The following is a 15,242-nucleotide window of genomic DNA, read 5'->3' on the forward strand; positions in this document are numbered from 1 at the left end:
CTGTTTCCTTTTTTCATGTTATGGGTTCTAATCCAACACATGGTTTTATTCAGGACTAACATTTTGCTAATTGGACATTTTGCTAATTTGATATTTAGTTGTGGCGGCTTACAGATAGGTTTTTAACATCTATCATATGGTACCATCAATTACATAGTCACCCTGTTGCTTTGAACTCGGTCAGATTTATAGTCTTTTTTCTAACTTCTTTATACCACTTGATCGGAATGTTGGTTTGGCTTTAATGGCGAGCATTAGAACGGAGGAAGAGATGCAACATAGCGGTACTGAGAGGCGGATGTATGCCATTGATCGCATTCCATAAGGTCAGTTTTGTAGGCAAGATTAAAAACTAACATATAACCGTTTTAGACTGGAGGACTTGACTAATTTTGATGATAACGTGTGGTTACTCATTTTGTCGTTTGTAGCTTCCGCTCCTAACATAGACCGTGAATGGTCAGACCAGGCATGTGAGTGAAACGCCGAGTATTACATGTTTTCACTGTCACTGGAGTTAAGGTTGGAAGGGTGTCCCTTAATGTACCACATTCTCAGACCTGCCATATCACCTTAGACGTATACTTGACACATAGGAAACTTTATAGATAACAGAAATAGGAGCTCACAAGTATATTTTTTGATTGTTATTATTTTGTTTATTATTTTCAGTGTTATTCCCTGATGAAGGGCAGTAATGGAATGCCCGAAATGCATTGGACCTAATAATGATGCCTCATGTATAAAGACCGATAAAAATTGATGAACTTACAATGAATAATAATTGTGGAAACAAATGAAATAAAAATTTAAAGGAAGTGTAAATTGAAAAACGTGTTGAAACCCTCATTTCATGCAGAGGGACAAGGGAGTGCCCACAGGGATGGGTCTAGTGATTCACTAGAAACACATTTGTACATTCAGCAAACACCCATCATTTTGTCAAGAAAGATCCCTATATCCTTCTGTAATATTTGGGCCACAGGACCAGAAGTATCCTGTTCTTCTTGGACTTGAGTGTATGTAAGACACTCTTCAAAGGGGGTGCCTCTTTTTCAGAAACAGCTGTCTTCAAGAGTATGGTGATACTGCTGGAATGTGTCTGGTTGTCTGTCGAGGGCGCTCAAGATTATGTTTCAATGAGTCTGAATATGTACTTGTATTTATATACCCTGGGCTATATGACCCAAGGTGAGTCGTTAGACCGGTGTTCCTGGTTATTGTATGTTATTGGAATTATTATTGTCACTCAGGTTCTCTATTGAGGGGCGTAGCTTGGTCAGTAAGGCTGGGGGGTGTGAGCTCCAGGTTGCCCGACAATCACGCTGGGATATCATGTTAATTATCTTATGAGAAGGAGCGCATGAGGGAGGCCTAAGGGCCAATGGAAAGGGAGAGGATTGCGGATAGCCAGGGGTCCTTAAAAACAGAATTTGGTAAAATACTTATGTGTATGTGTGTTTTTGTCTGAGTAAGTATTTGAAAATCCCAGGTGAAATCCGACAGACACCTTACAATACCTGCCTGAAAGCTTCTGTACCCAACTATTTACTAAATAATACATTTATATGGGGGGGTGTAACACATCAAACACACACCTGAAGCTACGCCCCTTATGTATTTTCCTCAGCATCAGCAGTCAAGCTATGTCCTTGCTTTGAATGCTTAAGTGCCCTCTGCTCATGAAGGAAATGACAGGGATAACATGCAGAGTATTACCTCAGAACCCAGGTACACTATTACTCAGCCATGGTGTTTCATGGCCAAAAGCCATGAGTTTTAATTATTCTATGGCCCTTGTCTGCTGTGACCTGCTGTGGGCCTCCAGATTTTACGAAAGCGGGCCCTAATGCCAGGATCTGTGGCCCTCATTTTTTTATGACAGAGGTGCTCTTATACTTTGTAGCCCTCGGTTTTAATGAGAGAGGGGCTCAGATACATGTGTATGTGGCCCTCAGTTTTTGTGACCGCAGAGCTCTCCCACCAGTGTCTTCTTCTTCCTGGTTTTATAGCCAGTGAGATGCATGCCAGCTGTTGGTGTCTGGGGCTCTCAGTTTTCATGCCAGTGGGGTCCTTCTGCCAGAGCCTAGGACCCTGGGTTTTAATGACAGCAAAGTGCATGCCAGCCGCCAGTATCCGGGGGTACTAATTTTAAAATCGAAGGGGCACTGATGGAAGCGTCTGTGGCCCTTAGTTTTAATGACTATGGTACTCTGATACCAATGTCGGGGGCCCTGGGTTGTAATTGCCTGCTGTGTCTAGGAACCTCACTTTGGGAGGGCGGGGGGGTCTGCCCCATATGCCTTGTGCACCCAGAGTAAACTCACTGTTTCACTGAAGGACAAGGCACTTCTATGGGAAGAAAAACGAAAAAATGGATGTTGCTTTGCACAGACATAGGGGCTTATTTACAAGCCCCGTGCGCTGCCGGTGTGTTGCTTTTAACATGGGAAAAAGTGACGTTCCGGCAGCACAAGGTGCTTGTAAATAAGCCCTATAGTTTAGGGGCATCATTTATTTTATCATTATAATTACTCAAACCAGGAATTAGGTCAAATATTGTGAGCTGCACCACAGTGGTGAATTCCCAGGTCCTCTGTAGTAAGCTGTGCTTGTGTGTGGCAGAAATATAGCCCCAGGAGGCTGAACTTAAGCCTTGGTGTATGTGGAGCACTCATTTTTGGGGACCAAGGGTTATTTTTAATCATCAGACTTTGACCCAGAAGCAAGAAAGAGAGAAAAGCAGGAAAGGGGAAAGAAAATAGAAAGATAAAGGTGGAAAACTGTGGAAAACTGCAAAATCAAAGACACAAAAAAACCTGCAACGGGGACATAGAACGGTAGGAGTATGTTGGTGGAAGAAGGAGACATGAAGTGAAATCAAGGCGCTACAGCCTTCATATCCAACAACTCCAACGAGCGTCAGTCATTCTGGCTGGCTTCTGAAAAACATTTTGGGCCCTGCACTTATTCTGTTACAAATTAATCACTGAACGGATATGACTATAATAAGTTAGACAAAGCTTAATAAACATAAGTCTGGAAGTCAAACTTCACACAGATTTCACTGTGTTTAAAATTTGACTTCCAGCATGGAAGCCTGAGAAGTATTGTTATGCTGCCTATTCCTATGCTTAGCATGGGACTCCTCAGGCTTCCATTTGCTATTGTGTCTTGTTTTATTCTTTCAAATCGAAAAAATGAATACCAGAACTTTTTGTCATGCAGGTCATTACATCATATTCATCCAATCAAACAATCATTGCTCGTTTGCCCATCTTGCTACCTCAGATTAAACACAATCATATGCAAATCAGTGTTGATCCTACTCCAATAGAATCAGTCTGGCCCAAACAAAGGGTCAGGATGCTATCCCGAGCGATTGCCAGTGGTTAGACTTATTTCACGCATTTCTCCCATCACCTTTTGTGTGTTTCACATAATGCCCCAAGTGGCCAAAGATATACCCAGACGCTGGCCCCATGCTACACCCGACTGAAGAGCCACAAACAGGGCAACACCAGTCTTGGCTTGCTTGTGTTCTGCTTCAGGAAGGACCTGGCCCGGACATTCGGGGTGAACTGTTCTTATTGGAGCAGGGTCAAGACTGATTTGGATCAAGCTGGGTTGCAACTGAAGTAACATGGTGGGCAAAAGAATGATGGATTGGAATGCTACTCTGAGCAATTGCCAGTGGTTAGACTTATTGCAAGCATTTCTCTCATCACCGATTGTGTGCCTGAGTTAATTCAGGATAGACGGTGTACCAGCTACCCGAACTATACCTGACTAGCACTCTAGAACCTCTGGCACTCAAGGCTGTACTGACCGTACCAGACAGTGGGTGTTTCCCCGGGAGGCTGGAAGGTGTGTGGGCTGCTTTTGTTACTGAGGGCCTTTTTGTAGCAGTGCAGCAATTTAAAAAGCAGCACAGAGATCCTTGTATATCCAACAGTTTCAGGCAACAATAAAAGTGCCAAGATAACTGGTGATTAATGCACCTACTAGACAGAGATCAGAGTTTTGTCTAGTGGCAGTTTTGACTCATCTAAGTTATTGCAGAGGGTAATATGCAAATACCTTGTACTGTGCAGATCACAGTACAGTATTTCATGTGCATACTACAGTGGCTTACTGCTTTGGTCATGGAAATCATGTTGTTATTGTGCGGTATCGTAAGTTACAATCGTAATCTAGGTTAGAAAGCTATGTTTTTTTGTCCCAGTCTTTCATAATCCTAATATTGCTAAAAAGTGTTTGTTTGTGTAGAAATACATTGTTATGAGTAAAGTCAACCCTAACCACTGTGTTACGTTCTGAATCCTGAGTTTGTGCTCCCCCAGTACAACTTCTCTTACAAAATGCCTTCCTGAATAGATAACATGTGAATGCTACACCTTGTAGTCCCCTTTGTCTTATGTTACATTTTCTATACATTGATTTACACACATAATTTATTGTCTCTGTATGTGTGTGTGATGTAAAATGCTCTGACACTCCACACTGGTATGAGAGGCGCTATAAAACAAATCAAATACATGTGAGAGAGAGAGACTAAGGAGATATGAGAGGCACTCTTGGTGGGTGTAAAGTGAGGGAATCATTGAAGAGCCCCAACAAAGATTGCTGTAGGCTGGTGCACTGTAAGGTCATCATTTACTATGCTTTAAAAATTAATACAATTTAATATATAATGACAAATGTGTTGTAGAAGCCATCATTGTTGCCATTTTTCCCAAATTTTCATGGGGTTGAGAAACCCCCAATCCCTACTTGTAGTGGTCAGGCTCACTCATTGCGCTCGATCGATATACTCCGTATGGGGATCGAGCGCTATGCGCCATATGGCGCTGTTCTGACCAAATTTGCCAGGGTTCCCTGTCCGGCCTTGTGGGCTATGCCCTTCCTATTCTGGTCTCAAGGGTCAGGAAGGGAAGGTCAAGAAAAAAAGAGTTCTGTTTGTTTTCTGCAGTTTCCCCTCTTTGTCCTTCTCGTGGCACCTCAGGAGTAAATATGAGGCTGTTAAAGGGCTAAAGGTACAACTTTAACCTGTAATGACACTTAGGGCCACTTCTGCTACCCTGATGTTATGGTGAACTTATGTGCAGGATTAGTTTTGCAAAGAACCATATTTGCAGCCTTTTTTCTGAAGAAGTTTTACTTTGTTTTGAATTTCGATGCTTAAAACAAGATTAACCTATTTATTAAAACGCCTTAAATCAGTTTCACACATATCTAAAACTGGAATGGCTTGCTTTATGCTCCCATAATTTTTAAAAGTGTCCTTCTGGAACAAGAATCTGATGAATTCCTTTTTTGCAGAAAATTTTTGCACTCACAGCTGTATTAAAACAGACGCCACTATGATCAGAAGCACATTTTGAAAACTCGAATTCCATCAAATTGCGAAATTTGCATTCGTCAGAATTCTGTACAGAGCAAAAATCTATCTGAATTTCGCTCATCACAACAAAGAAAAATTAGGCCTGCAGACGGCTAAAAGCAAACTTTAGGGCAGATCAGAGATCAGTCCTGAGTGGCTATCACACAAAAATCATAATTCATATGGCACACAAGGATCTCTTCAAGATGGCTCCAAGCATGAGATGCTAACAACTCATTAAGAGACTTATATACCTAACAGAAATGTACAAGAATGTAGAGTTCATGTGTGCACTGTTCCAACAGACATATATTTACTCTAGGAATGATACCTGTGCCTTTTTTTATTTATTTTTAAAAAAAGGAGAATAATAGAAACACACAAACATGCACACACAGAATGAACACATTTGGAGCCACCTGACAGGGAAGAACAAAATGTCATCAGATGAACTCCTGCGCATGCTCCTCTCCAGGGCAAAGGCCAGGATCGCCCCCAGGATCTGCAGGAACTGTGCACCAAGAGAGGAAAGTGGACATTTCACATGGCGTGAATTCATAGTGGTATTGCAAGGTGACTCTGAAATCGTAATGTGATTAGAACTCAATGTGAGCAAAGATGGAAAGGATTTCCTCTGCAAACATTGCCACTTTGTGAGCCTGTCCACCTTCATGAAGACACATGGAAAAATGGCGTTTTCACTGCTGAAACATAAGTCTCTGTTGGACAACAATCTCAGGGAAAAAACTATTTTTAATAGAAGAAACCTCTAACAAAAAAAGATTTTTTTGTGGAAACATTCTTCTGCAGTCTTTTTTCAAGATATTTCGCATAAAGCTGAATTTTTGAGAACTTTATCATAGGAGCAAACCCTCTAACTTCCAGAGATCAGAAACTTCACAAAACCTTTCAAACAAAAATACATTTTGTCCATTCATTCATTCATTTAGCAAACTGTTGCAATAATTGTGAAGGTTCGCTTCACCCAGGCTATGCAATTTGATGATTACAATTATTTTCTCAGCTAGAAAACAGGCCTTAAAACTAGATCAAAGCCTCCTTGCGCCTGCACTATATATTCCACTGGAAGTAGGCGAGCTTTCTCCGTCTGAACGGAAGCAAGGCCAATAGCTTTTACTGTGCAGAACCAGAGCTTAAGGCTCCACAATTCGATGTGTTGCCAGGTTGAGCCCACCACCTTCCCCCTCATTGAAAGAAAGGAACTTGGGAGTCATTTTTGATGTCTTGCTTTCCTTCATTCCACGCGTGAGTGCAGTGGTCAAGTGAACGAACCAGCAACCGGAGGTGTAGCAGGGGGGAGAGGGTGGTCCGCCCCAAGCAGCACGAGTTTTGAGGGTGGTACCCGACCCCCCTGCTTTTACCTGGAGCCATCCTGGGGCGGCAAACGCAGGAACCGTTACCACCCGCCGCTCTTACCTGCATCCATCGCGGGGCAGCAAATACCCCGACTGCCACAGGCGGCACAAGGTCTAGCTAAGCCACTGCCAGCAACTCTCACTTCTTCAAAGATTCCTTCAATTCCTCCGACTGGGCTTTCAGGTGGAGTTGACAAGAGCCCAAATTATAGCAAATCTAGACTGCACTGGCCTCCCAGAAAAGCTTGTTGTCAGGATGCAAAGGTTCCACAACAAGGCACGCAGACTCTCTTTGAACCTGAAGGCTGAAACCACATAAATATGGTCTTGAAAGATGAAAAGTGCTACAAGAAGATGCCATGGGAACGTTTAAATCACGCTGTACCATCCACGAGGCCTGCAGGGGCCAGAGACCTAGATATCTACAAAAACTACCCCTGCATCACAGATCTAACCAGATCTTGTACTCTCAATCTCCATATTTAACCGAAAACGAATTAAACAAGATCAAACACGGAGTTTGCGACACTAAATTTTGAAATATAATAAATGCAGATCCAAAGAGTCCAACTATTTGCATTTTGGGAAAGGCCTGGAAACTTAACTGCAAAATAGAATATTGGACTAGTCCTACTTGTATAGTTTTGCCATTAAGAAGCTGTAACACCTAGAAATGCTCTAATGTAACCAAAATGTGACGTGCAGGGCTCTAGAATACTCCACAATAAGTAAATAAATACGTAAACAGTATCATTTATTTTACTGTTTGGTGAAGGGAGGAGCTTCATGTCTCAGTCTGGGACTGTGTCTCTCTCCACAACTGTATGAAGAACATCTCAGCCTGGATGAAGGACAACTGCCTGAAGCTCAACACGGACAAAGCTGAGATTGTAATCTTCAGCAGACACACGTCCTCTGAAATGGCTCCTGGTGGCCGGCAGAGCTCAGATCCACCCTGAAGCAGCAAACTCTGTATTATCCGGTACAGCGAACTCTCCATGAAATGTCAGGTCAATGCCATCTCTTCAGCCTGTCTCCACATGCTCTGCGAAGTTTTTAAGTGGCTCCCCATCAGCACCAGGAAAACAGGGACGTAGGCCCTCATCACAAGCAGACTGGATTACAGCAATGCACTCCATGTAGGCACCACCATTGAACTCATGTAAAGACTGGTGGATGCTCAACCTGCACAAGAGGACCCATATCACCCTGCACCTGAAGGACCTCTACCGGCTCCCCATCCAGAAGAAATGCAATTTCAAGCATTCCACTCATGCCTACAAATCCTACAATGCCCAAAACCCCACCTACAAGAACCACTGTCTGCACTTCCACTGACCTCCCAGGAATCTCCGCTCCACACACTTCGCCCTCGCACAGATACCACTTATCTGTTACTGCCACTCTGGAGGACACTCCTTCGCCCACCTTGCCACCAAAACCTGGAATGCCCTTCACCTCCACCTCTGCACTGCACCCTCGCTGACTCACTTCAGGAAGGGACTCAAGACCTGGCTCTTTGACTGATACCTGCAGCACAGCGTCTGGATACCCTCTCAGGTGAGAAGCAGTGCTATATATGTACTACTTGATTGATTGATTCATACAGTACAAAGAGTCTACAGTACGAAAATGTAATATGCAGTAACTCTAGATGTGGACACAGTGCATATGTCAAGTTCAGATACCTTGGTTGACTTTGGCAGTAGCATATACCTACAGTGGCCTACTAGGCCAGAGCCACCCATACATTTTGTAAGCAGTGTCTTGTATTTAATTTTGAAGCACTGCCATCCAATAAACGCATGTGATGTCTGCAAATTGAGAACATCCAATCACTCGATGGTGATGCAAATCAAATACCCAACTCCATGCTGCAACGAGCTCAAGGCTCCACCTCTTGGCTCATTGACCGATCACCACATCTTTCTTGCCAAGATATCCTGTCACTAGCTCTGGGTCAACGAGTGCTCAGACTTAAAAGTAGTGTAACTCAAACAAAAACCCTTACACAGGCATGAAAGACTTCTCCTGCACCAGCCAAAGAGGTACCTTTGGTTGTCTTTCTGAAGCTGCTGTCTGTCTTCAAGGCATGATACACGGAGGGTGCAATGCAATAAAAACCCATCTATTCCACACAGTGTACTGTTGCTGCACCCACAAGCCCACTGACTGTTTATATCCATTTCCTCTGTACTATAGAAGCACACAGAAGCATCCTCTAGACAGCATTTAGTGCTGGACAAAACACAAAAATAAATACAAAATATTCTTCACTATATAGATGTAATCAATGAATCAATCAATTAGACTTTATTGTGAAAAAAATATGTCATAACATTTTTTTAAAAGCCAAATAAAATCCATGTAAAACTAATAAAATATATCATAATAATATCCAGTCATAAAATCATTAAGTTCAAGAACACTATGTAAAACATTATCAAATGGACTATAGCACACATACATATTGTATTAATCATCACCTTATCTGCAAATCATTCCAATTCCAACACATTGATGAAATGACCTGTCCACAGAAATACATATGACATTTGTATCAAGTTCTGGGATATATAAGAGAGCAAGCCCATAAGATCTAACATTTCCAAGACGCACCAGTGGAAGTGAGAACTGTTTCCTAGGTCCCTTATAAAAAGAACTGAATAATATAAAATGTATGGTGCTTTGTGTGGAACAATTATCACATGAGCAAGGAGGAAACTGCTTCTGCCACTGGGCCATCCCTGGGAAGGTCAGCATGGCATGTACTATAGTAAAGCTGAATCTTGTGAGAAGTAATCTGTGATAGACATTTGAGACAGTAACAAGATATGGCTCAATTAAACTGGTGGGGCGAGATTGCTGTGTAGGTATACACAGTAGATTTCATTACCTCTGTTTTCAATCTGGTCTCACTGCATTAACAAAGGAGAAAGGTTGCCAACATGTCTTTGGAGCAAAGTTTCCCTTGGTTGATCAACGCAGAACCTTCTTTTAAATCCTTGAGCCAAGGGATATGAATTGCGCACTCCAGTGCTAGATAGTTCCTTATAATCGTACAATTACGTTTGGTTTCCCCTGTAGACCATATTGAGAGCCTGAGAGCATGTGGCCACAACTTGATGTAGTCCTCCAGGTAGCTAAACCCTAGGTTCAGTGTGGCAAATAAAACAGATGTGCTTTTGAGGACAGAGAGGAGTTGTTGTAAGTAGTCATCCTCAATCTGTTGTTAACAATTCCTATGTTTATATACCCATAGTTTAGGCCCAAAATTGTAATGGAAATACACTTACTTTTGTACACAGTCAACCTGTCTTTTAGGGGCTTCAACTTATTTACTTATTCCCTAAAGACTGATATCATTACCAATGAGTATACCGAGCCTACACACCACTATTCCGCTACCTCAGCGTCGTGATATCTCAACGGGATGAATGTCGCGCTAAATAAATAAATAAACCCCAGCATACTGGAAAACCCGAAGCCCACTTCAATTGTTCATTCAAACTGTGTTGTGTCACAGAAATGGCCCCATCTCAGAGATAAATCTAAAAGAACCCCTAAATATTGAAAGCTTTTAACCTTCTGAATAGGGATTCAGCACACAAAGGGGGTCTTGGTTTTTAACTTGCAGGGTTACAGTTTCAAATTGAGACCCACTCCCCTCATTAAACACACAGACTACTCAAACCCTTCGACATGGTGAAGCCTCTGCAGGCAGACAGACATTGAAGGACATTAAAGAACTCACTCACCTCCAGAAGGGCGACTCCCAAGCACACACCAACAATGAGGAGGATGTTACTGGACAGCCAGGATTGAACACTGCTCATACAGCCCTGCAAGAAGAGTCCAAAAAAGAAGGTATCAGAGGATACATAAGCAACAGAGGAGCTACCATTCAATGTCATTATTTGCATTGACTCAGTTGTCCCTATCCACACATTGTAAAACAGCAATTATGTTACAAATCTGCTAAAGTCCTAGTATTTCAAAATAGCACCTATTAAATGCACCCCTTTACTCCAGCAGACACAGAATGAGAAGGAGAGATGTCTTTAGTGTTTATCACTTACCACTCTATACACCGGCACCGCCTCCTTCGACGATGCCTCACAGAAGCCTGATCGAATCGCTTTGGCATCACGGGTGCTGTTGCTGCTGATGTTTTTGCTGGATGCCGTGTTGGACATGTTGGTGCACGAGCAGGGGTAGACGTCGAGAGTGGCATTGCGCAAGTGCATCTGCTGCTCGTTGAGGGTCTGCCAGTCACCAAGGCCAGTCCATCCACAGCACTTGAACTGAAACACAGTAAAAGGGCTTCTATATGGACACAGCAAGGAAGAGCAGAGTTTCTATTCAAAGGGACAGCTCCTTCCCACCGAGCCATCTAAATTATTCTGGGTCTCATTTACAAGCCCATTGCGCCACCAGTGTGTCACTTTTTTTGACACACTGCCAGCGCAATGGGCTTGCCCATATTTACAAGGCTGCAGAAAGTCACCCTGCGTGACTTTTAATGGCCTTGTAAATATGAGCCCCTTTCATGCATTACTCTGCGTGAAAGGGGGCGTTCCATGGGTGTTGCTGTGGGTGTTCCCACACAACATCAATGGAACCTGAAATATTCCCAGATTTATAACGTTTTGTACAGCTGGGAATGCGTCAGAATCCTACGCCTCCCCAGGAGAGGGGGGGGACAGCAACTGTTTGAGTGCCAGCACAGGAAATAAGGACAGGAATGCACTGTATTTTGTAGATACAGCGCATTCCTGCCCTTTTATTTTGATGCACAGCATAGCAGCATGAAGGCTTGCTGCGCTGCTGTGCATCCAAATATAGTAAATGAGGCCCTCTATGTTTAATTTTCCATTTTGCACAGTTCAATCAATTTATTTTCAAAAGCAAAATCTATTTACTAGAAGATGGCTTACATGTCAGATGCTATATTCGGCCATAAAGTGTATTTGCAAATAAAAAGTATGTTACTGTGCCTAAAATAGTACAGTGTTCAACACCTATCCCCCTCAAAACCTGGGGAGCTCACCTAGAGTGAGTGGAAAGGGCCCACGTACAATGGCAAGGAGCTAAGACATATAAATGGAAAGGTTTGTATGTGAGAGACTCACATCCTTGCCCTAGAACTAGCTACAGACTGAAGTCAAAGGAAATCAGGAGATTACTGGACTTTCTGGTATCTTGGAAAGTCTGGCTGGGCCAGGGCAGATTCACCGACATGTCATGTGACCAACTTTGCCCCACCCACTATCCCTTCAGTGGGTTGGCAGCTGATCTCTGCACACAGCCAGTTAAGTCTGTGGAAGGTTTTAGCACCGCAGACCAAGGAATGCTGATGAGGGGTGATACCCTAAAACCGGTCAAAGGACTCTTGTTTCCGGTTCAGAGAGGACCTGGCTTGGCAGTTCGGGCTGGTCTGTTCCCATGATCAGCAGGGTCTAGACTGATTTGCATATAGCTGGCTCAAAACTGGGATTGTATGGTGGGGAAAAAAACATTGAATTAAACCCAGATCTGTTGACTGGGGGGTGAATGTTTTCATTGTTTAGCATTCCGTTCTCATCTGTTCTTTTTGCTTTTGTTGTCTTAATTGGGAAGGGTGAGCCCAGACTTCTGTCCCATACTCACTGCGCCACAGGATTCAAGCTAGACTGGCTGATGTGGGTTGAAACCCTGAAACCAGTCCCAAGATGCTTGTTTCTGGTCCAGTGGGACCTGGCTTAGAAGGTTGGGCTGGACTGATCCCATGAGGAGCAGAGTCTAGACTGATTTGCATATTGCTGGGTCTAAACTGGGGTGGCTTGGTAGGCAAAGAAACTATGGATTAAACCCAGATCTTTGTTACTTGGGTGAATGTTTGCATTGTTCAGAATTCCACCAACCATCTGTTCTTTTTGCACTTACCGTTGACTGGACAAAATCCCAACTTTCCTCAGTGTCGCTGATCTCAGCACCATCGTACGTCCTTATAATTTCCCTCACATAGTCTCCAACAGCAGCTTTCAACTATGGGGAAAAGGTTGGGGTAGGACAGTTAATTTGTTAATCACAAACAGAATGAAGCAAATAATATTTTTACTTCAGTCTTTTTTAAAGGGTTAACATAAGGGCGATTATGATGACCAACCGAAGGGAACACTGAGAAGGAAACTTGTTCTGGAGTTCACTCTTACTGTTCTAGACATTTAAGATCAAGGATTCCAGAAACACCAAAACACAGCATTGCCAGTGAAGAGGAGCTGCAGCACTGGAGGCTCACCTGGAACAGCTCTGCTGCAGGATATATCCGGGAACAGCACTGCTAGGTTCCTCTAGAAACAGCATTGTTAGTATAATTGGTCAGCGCTGGATTCATCCAGGAATAGCATTGCCAGTGTGGAGGCAATGGGCCCCTGTGGCATTCACTCAGACAGCACTATAAGTGTGGAACTAATAAAGCACTGTGTGATCCAAACAATACCAGCGCTGCTCAGCAGCTATTGCACAACGGGATGCATCCAGGGGAACGCAATGCAGCACGGCCATTGTAGGGGCACAAAAGCATTTTGTGGTACATGAAGTGACCAGACTGTCAGTGGAGGGGGGCTACAGCACTGTCAAAATAGTACAAAGACAGGACTGCCAATGTGGAAATGATACAGCACTGTAAGGTTCAATAAGAGCACTGGCAGGGTAAAGAGGCAACAGCACTGTGGCATCCATCAAAGGACAGTACTGACAGCATAGAAGAGCCACAGCTTAATCTAATCAGTGAGATTCACCAAGGATACCGACCATGCTCTCGAGGAACACATTGCCAAGACAACCAAGATGGCTGGCAACCAACTCTTCCTAACTATTAAAAGAAAGTGAAACTGTTATTCCCATAAAGCGACTTTAGTACTTCTGTTCAATCCCTCGCACTTTTGCATCCAGGTAGTGTAAATGCCTTGTTCCACTGTCTTCCAGACTCCACACTATCTGCCCCTCAGGACATCTTGTACATCGCAGAATGCCTCATCAAAGACCTTAAGAAATACATCCACATAAACCTTCCGCTGTTGGAACTCCACTGGCTCTCATTGGTCTGCACTGTCTTCAGAACTAGCTGCATCGTCTACACAGCCATCTTGACTTGAACTCCTGCTTATCTGGCTGAGAAACTCACCACCCTCTGGTGCCTCTTTGCATACCCAGAGTTAGGACACACTCAGGCGAAATAGTGGCTTTTAGATCATCCGATCTGGAACGACATTGGTGAATCCATCAGTATCACTTCTACTCTGCTTCTGTTGAGGACAGCGCTGAAGGCACTTCTCTTTAAGCAAAGGCTACACTTCGCGGCATTAAAAATAAATTTCTGCTCTCAGAACCCAGCTACCCCTCCAATTACTTTCAATCTGCATCTCTGCCTTTGACCCAGTACAGCACTCCGCTGTCTTTCAGCTAGGTTCATGATCCATATACACATACGTAGGAACAGCACCACCCCTTGTACAGCGGAACAAACAGTGTAAGATACTTCAGTAGAGTGTGCTTCCTGTCTGGAGGGGAATACAATATTAAATGTATTGGGAGACAACATTTTCAGTTTAAATGTGACGCAATTTCATATCAAAACCGGAGTCTAGCATTATGCATAAATCTTTTATTTGCCACTTATTGCAGCACTTAAAAGCAAACAACACTAACACTCAAAAATTCCAGAACTAGACGGTCAAAGTTCATATAAGTCCCAGCACAGCAGCCATCTTCCTCTTGTATGTGCTGCTTCTTGGCCGATAAGTATTGCGTCAGACTGATGCAAATTTAAATGTGTAGATTTTGTGTGATAAGATTTTGGTTTGGGATTCTGTTTTAGTTTGTTAGACTATGTATGGAGAATTTGTGTTGATTGAATTTAATTAACATTTTAAGAGAAGGGACATAATAGGTTTTAAATTGAGGTAAGTAAAAGCTAATCTTTATTGATTTAACCCAATTTATTGGTTTGAAGCATTTTGTAGTTAAGTCCACAAAGTTAGAGGTTTCTTTTATTGAGGAATCACTTTTCTGTAGTAGCGCGAGCGGACGTTTTAGCTCGCACTCCATGAACGGTAAGTTTAAATGTAATTGACCTGTGCTGGCGCGAGATCACTGGAGTAAGGGAACACCTCTTGGGACCAGGATTGTTCCTTGGAGGCACTCGGAGTGGCGGTCAGGACGTCATCAAGCAAACGTGCATGACGAAGTTACGTGGCGGCCATTTTGGGTAGGCGCAAGCGAAGAGTAGACAGGTTGGGTGAAGTTAACGATCTGCCTTTTTACTAAAGTAGGTGGCAATCGTTGATCTGACCAACAGAAATTAACTGTCAAACAGTTGATTTTGACAGATTGGTTCGGTCGGAGAGGTCAAATTTGCTTTAGGCATAAAAAAAAGGAAGGAAAAGGAAAGGTTTTGAATAACAGGGAGGTTTGGATTATTAGAGGAAGGTGTCAGGTAG

The 15,242-nt window shown here is 43.1% G+C and overlaps 1 protein-coding gene across 2 annotated transcripts in view; it reads right to left on the reverse strand.

Annotated features, from left to right (window-relative positions):
• Positions 1-15,242, reverse strand: part of LOC144770469 (CD82 antigen-like) — a 206,868-nt gene that overhangs the window by 21,692 nt on the left and 169,934 nt on the right. The window contains exons 6-9 of one of the 2 annotated variants that reach the window (XM_078654993.1): positions 12,685-12,786; positions 10,839-11,063; positions 10,518-10,601; positions 9,043-9,909 (exon numbers count right to left, since the gene is read on the reverse strand). In XM_078654993.1, the coding sequence (XP_078511119.1) occupies positions 9,811-9,909; positions 10,518-10,601; positions 10,839-11,063; positions 12,685-12,786 (510 nt within the window). In that variant the 3' untranslated portion in view covers positions 9,043-9,810. Of the gene's footprint in view, positions 1-9,042; positions 9,910-10,517; positions 10,602-10,838; positions 11,064-12,684; positions 12,787-15,242 lie in introns of those variants that run through there. The other variant, XM_078654994.1, reaches the window with a different exon arrangement.

The sequence above is a fragment of the Lissotriton helveticus genome, chromosome 7 (assembly GCF_964261635.1).
Source record: "Lissotriton helveticus chromosome 7, aLisHel1.1, whole genome shotgun sequence".
NCBI lineage: Eukaryota > Metazoa > Chordata > Amphibia > Caudata > Salamandridae > Lissotriton > Lissotriton helveticus.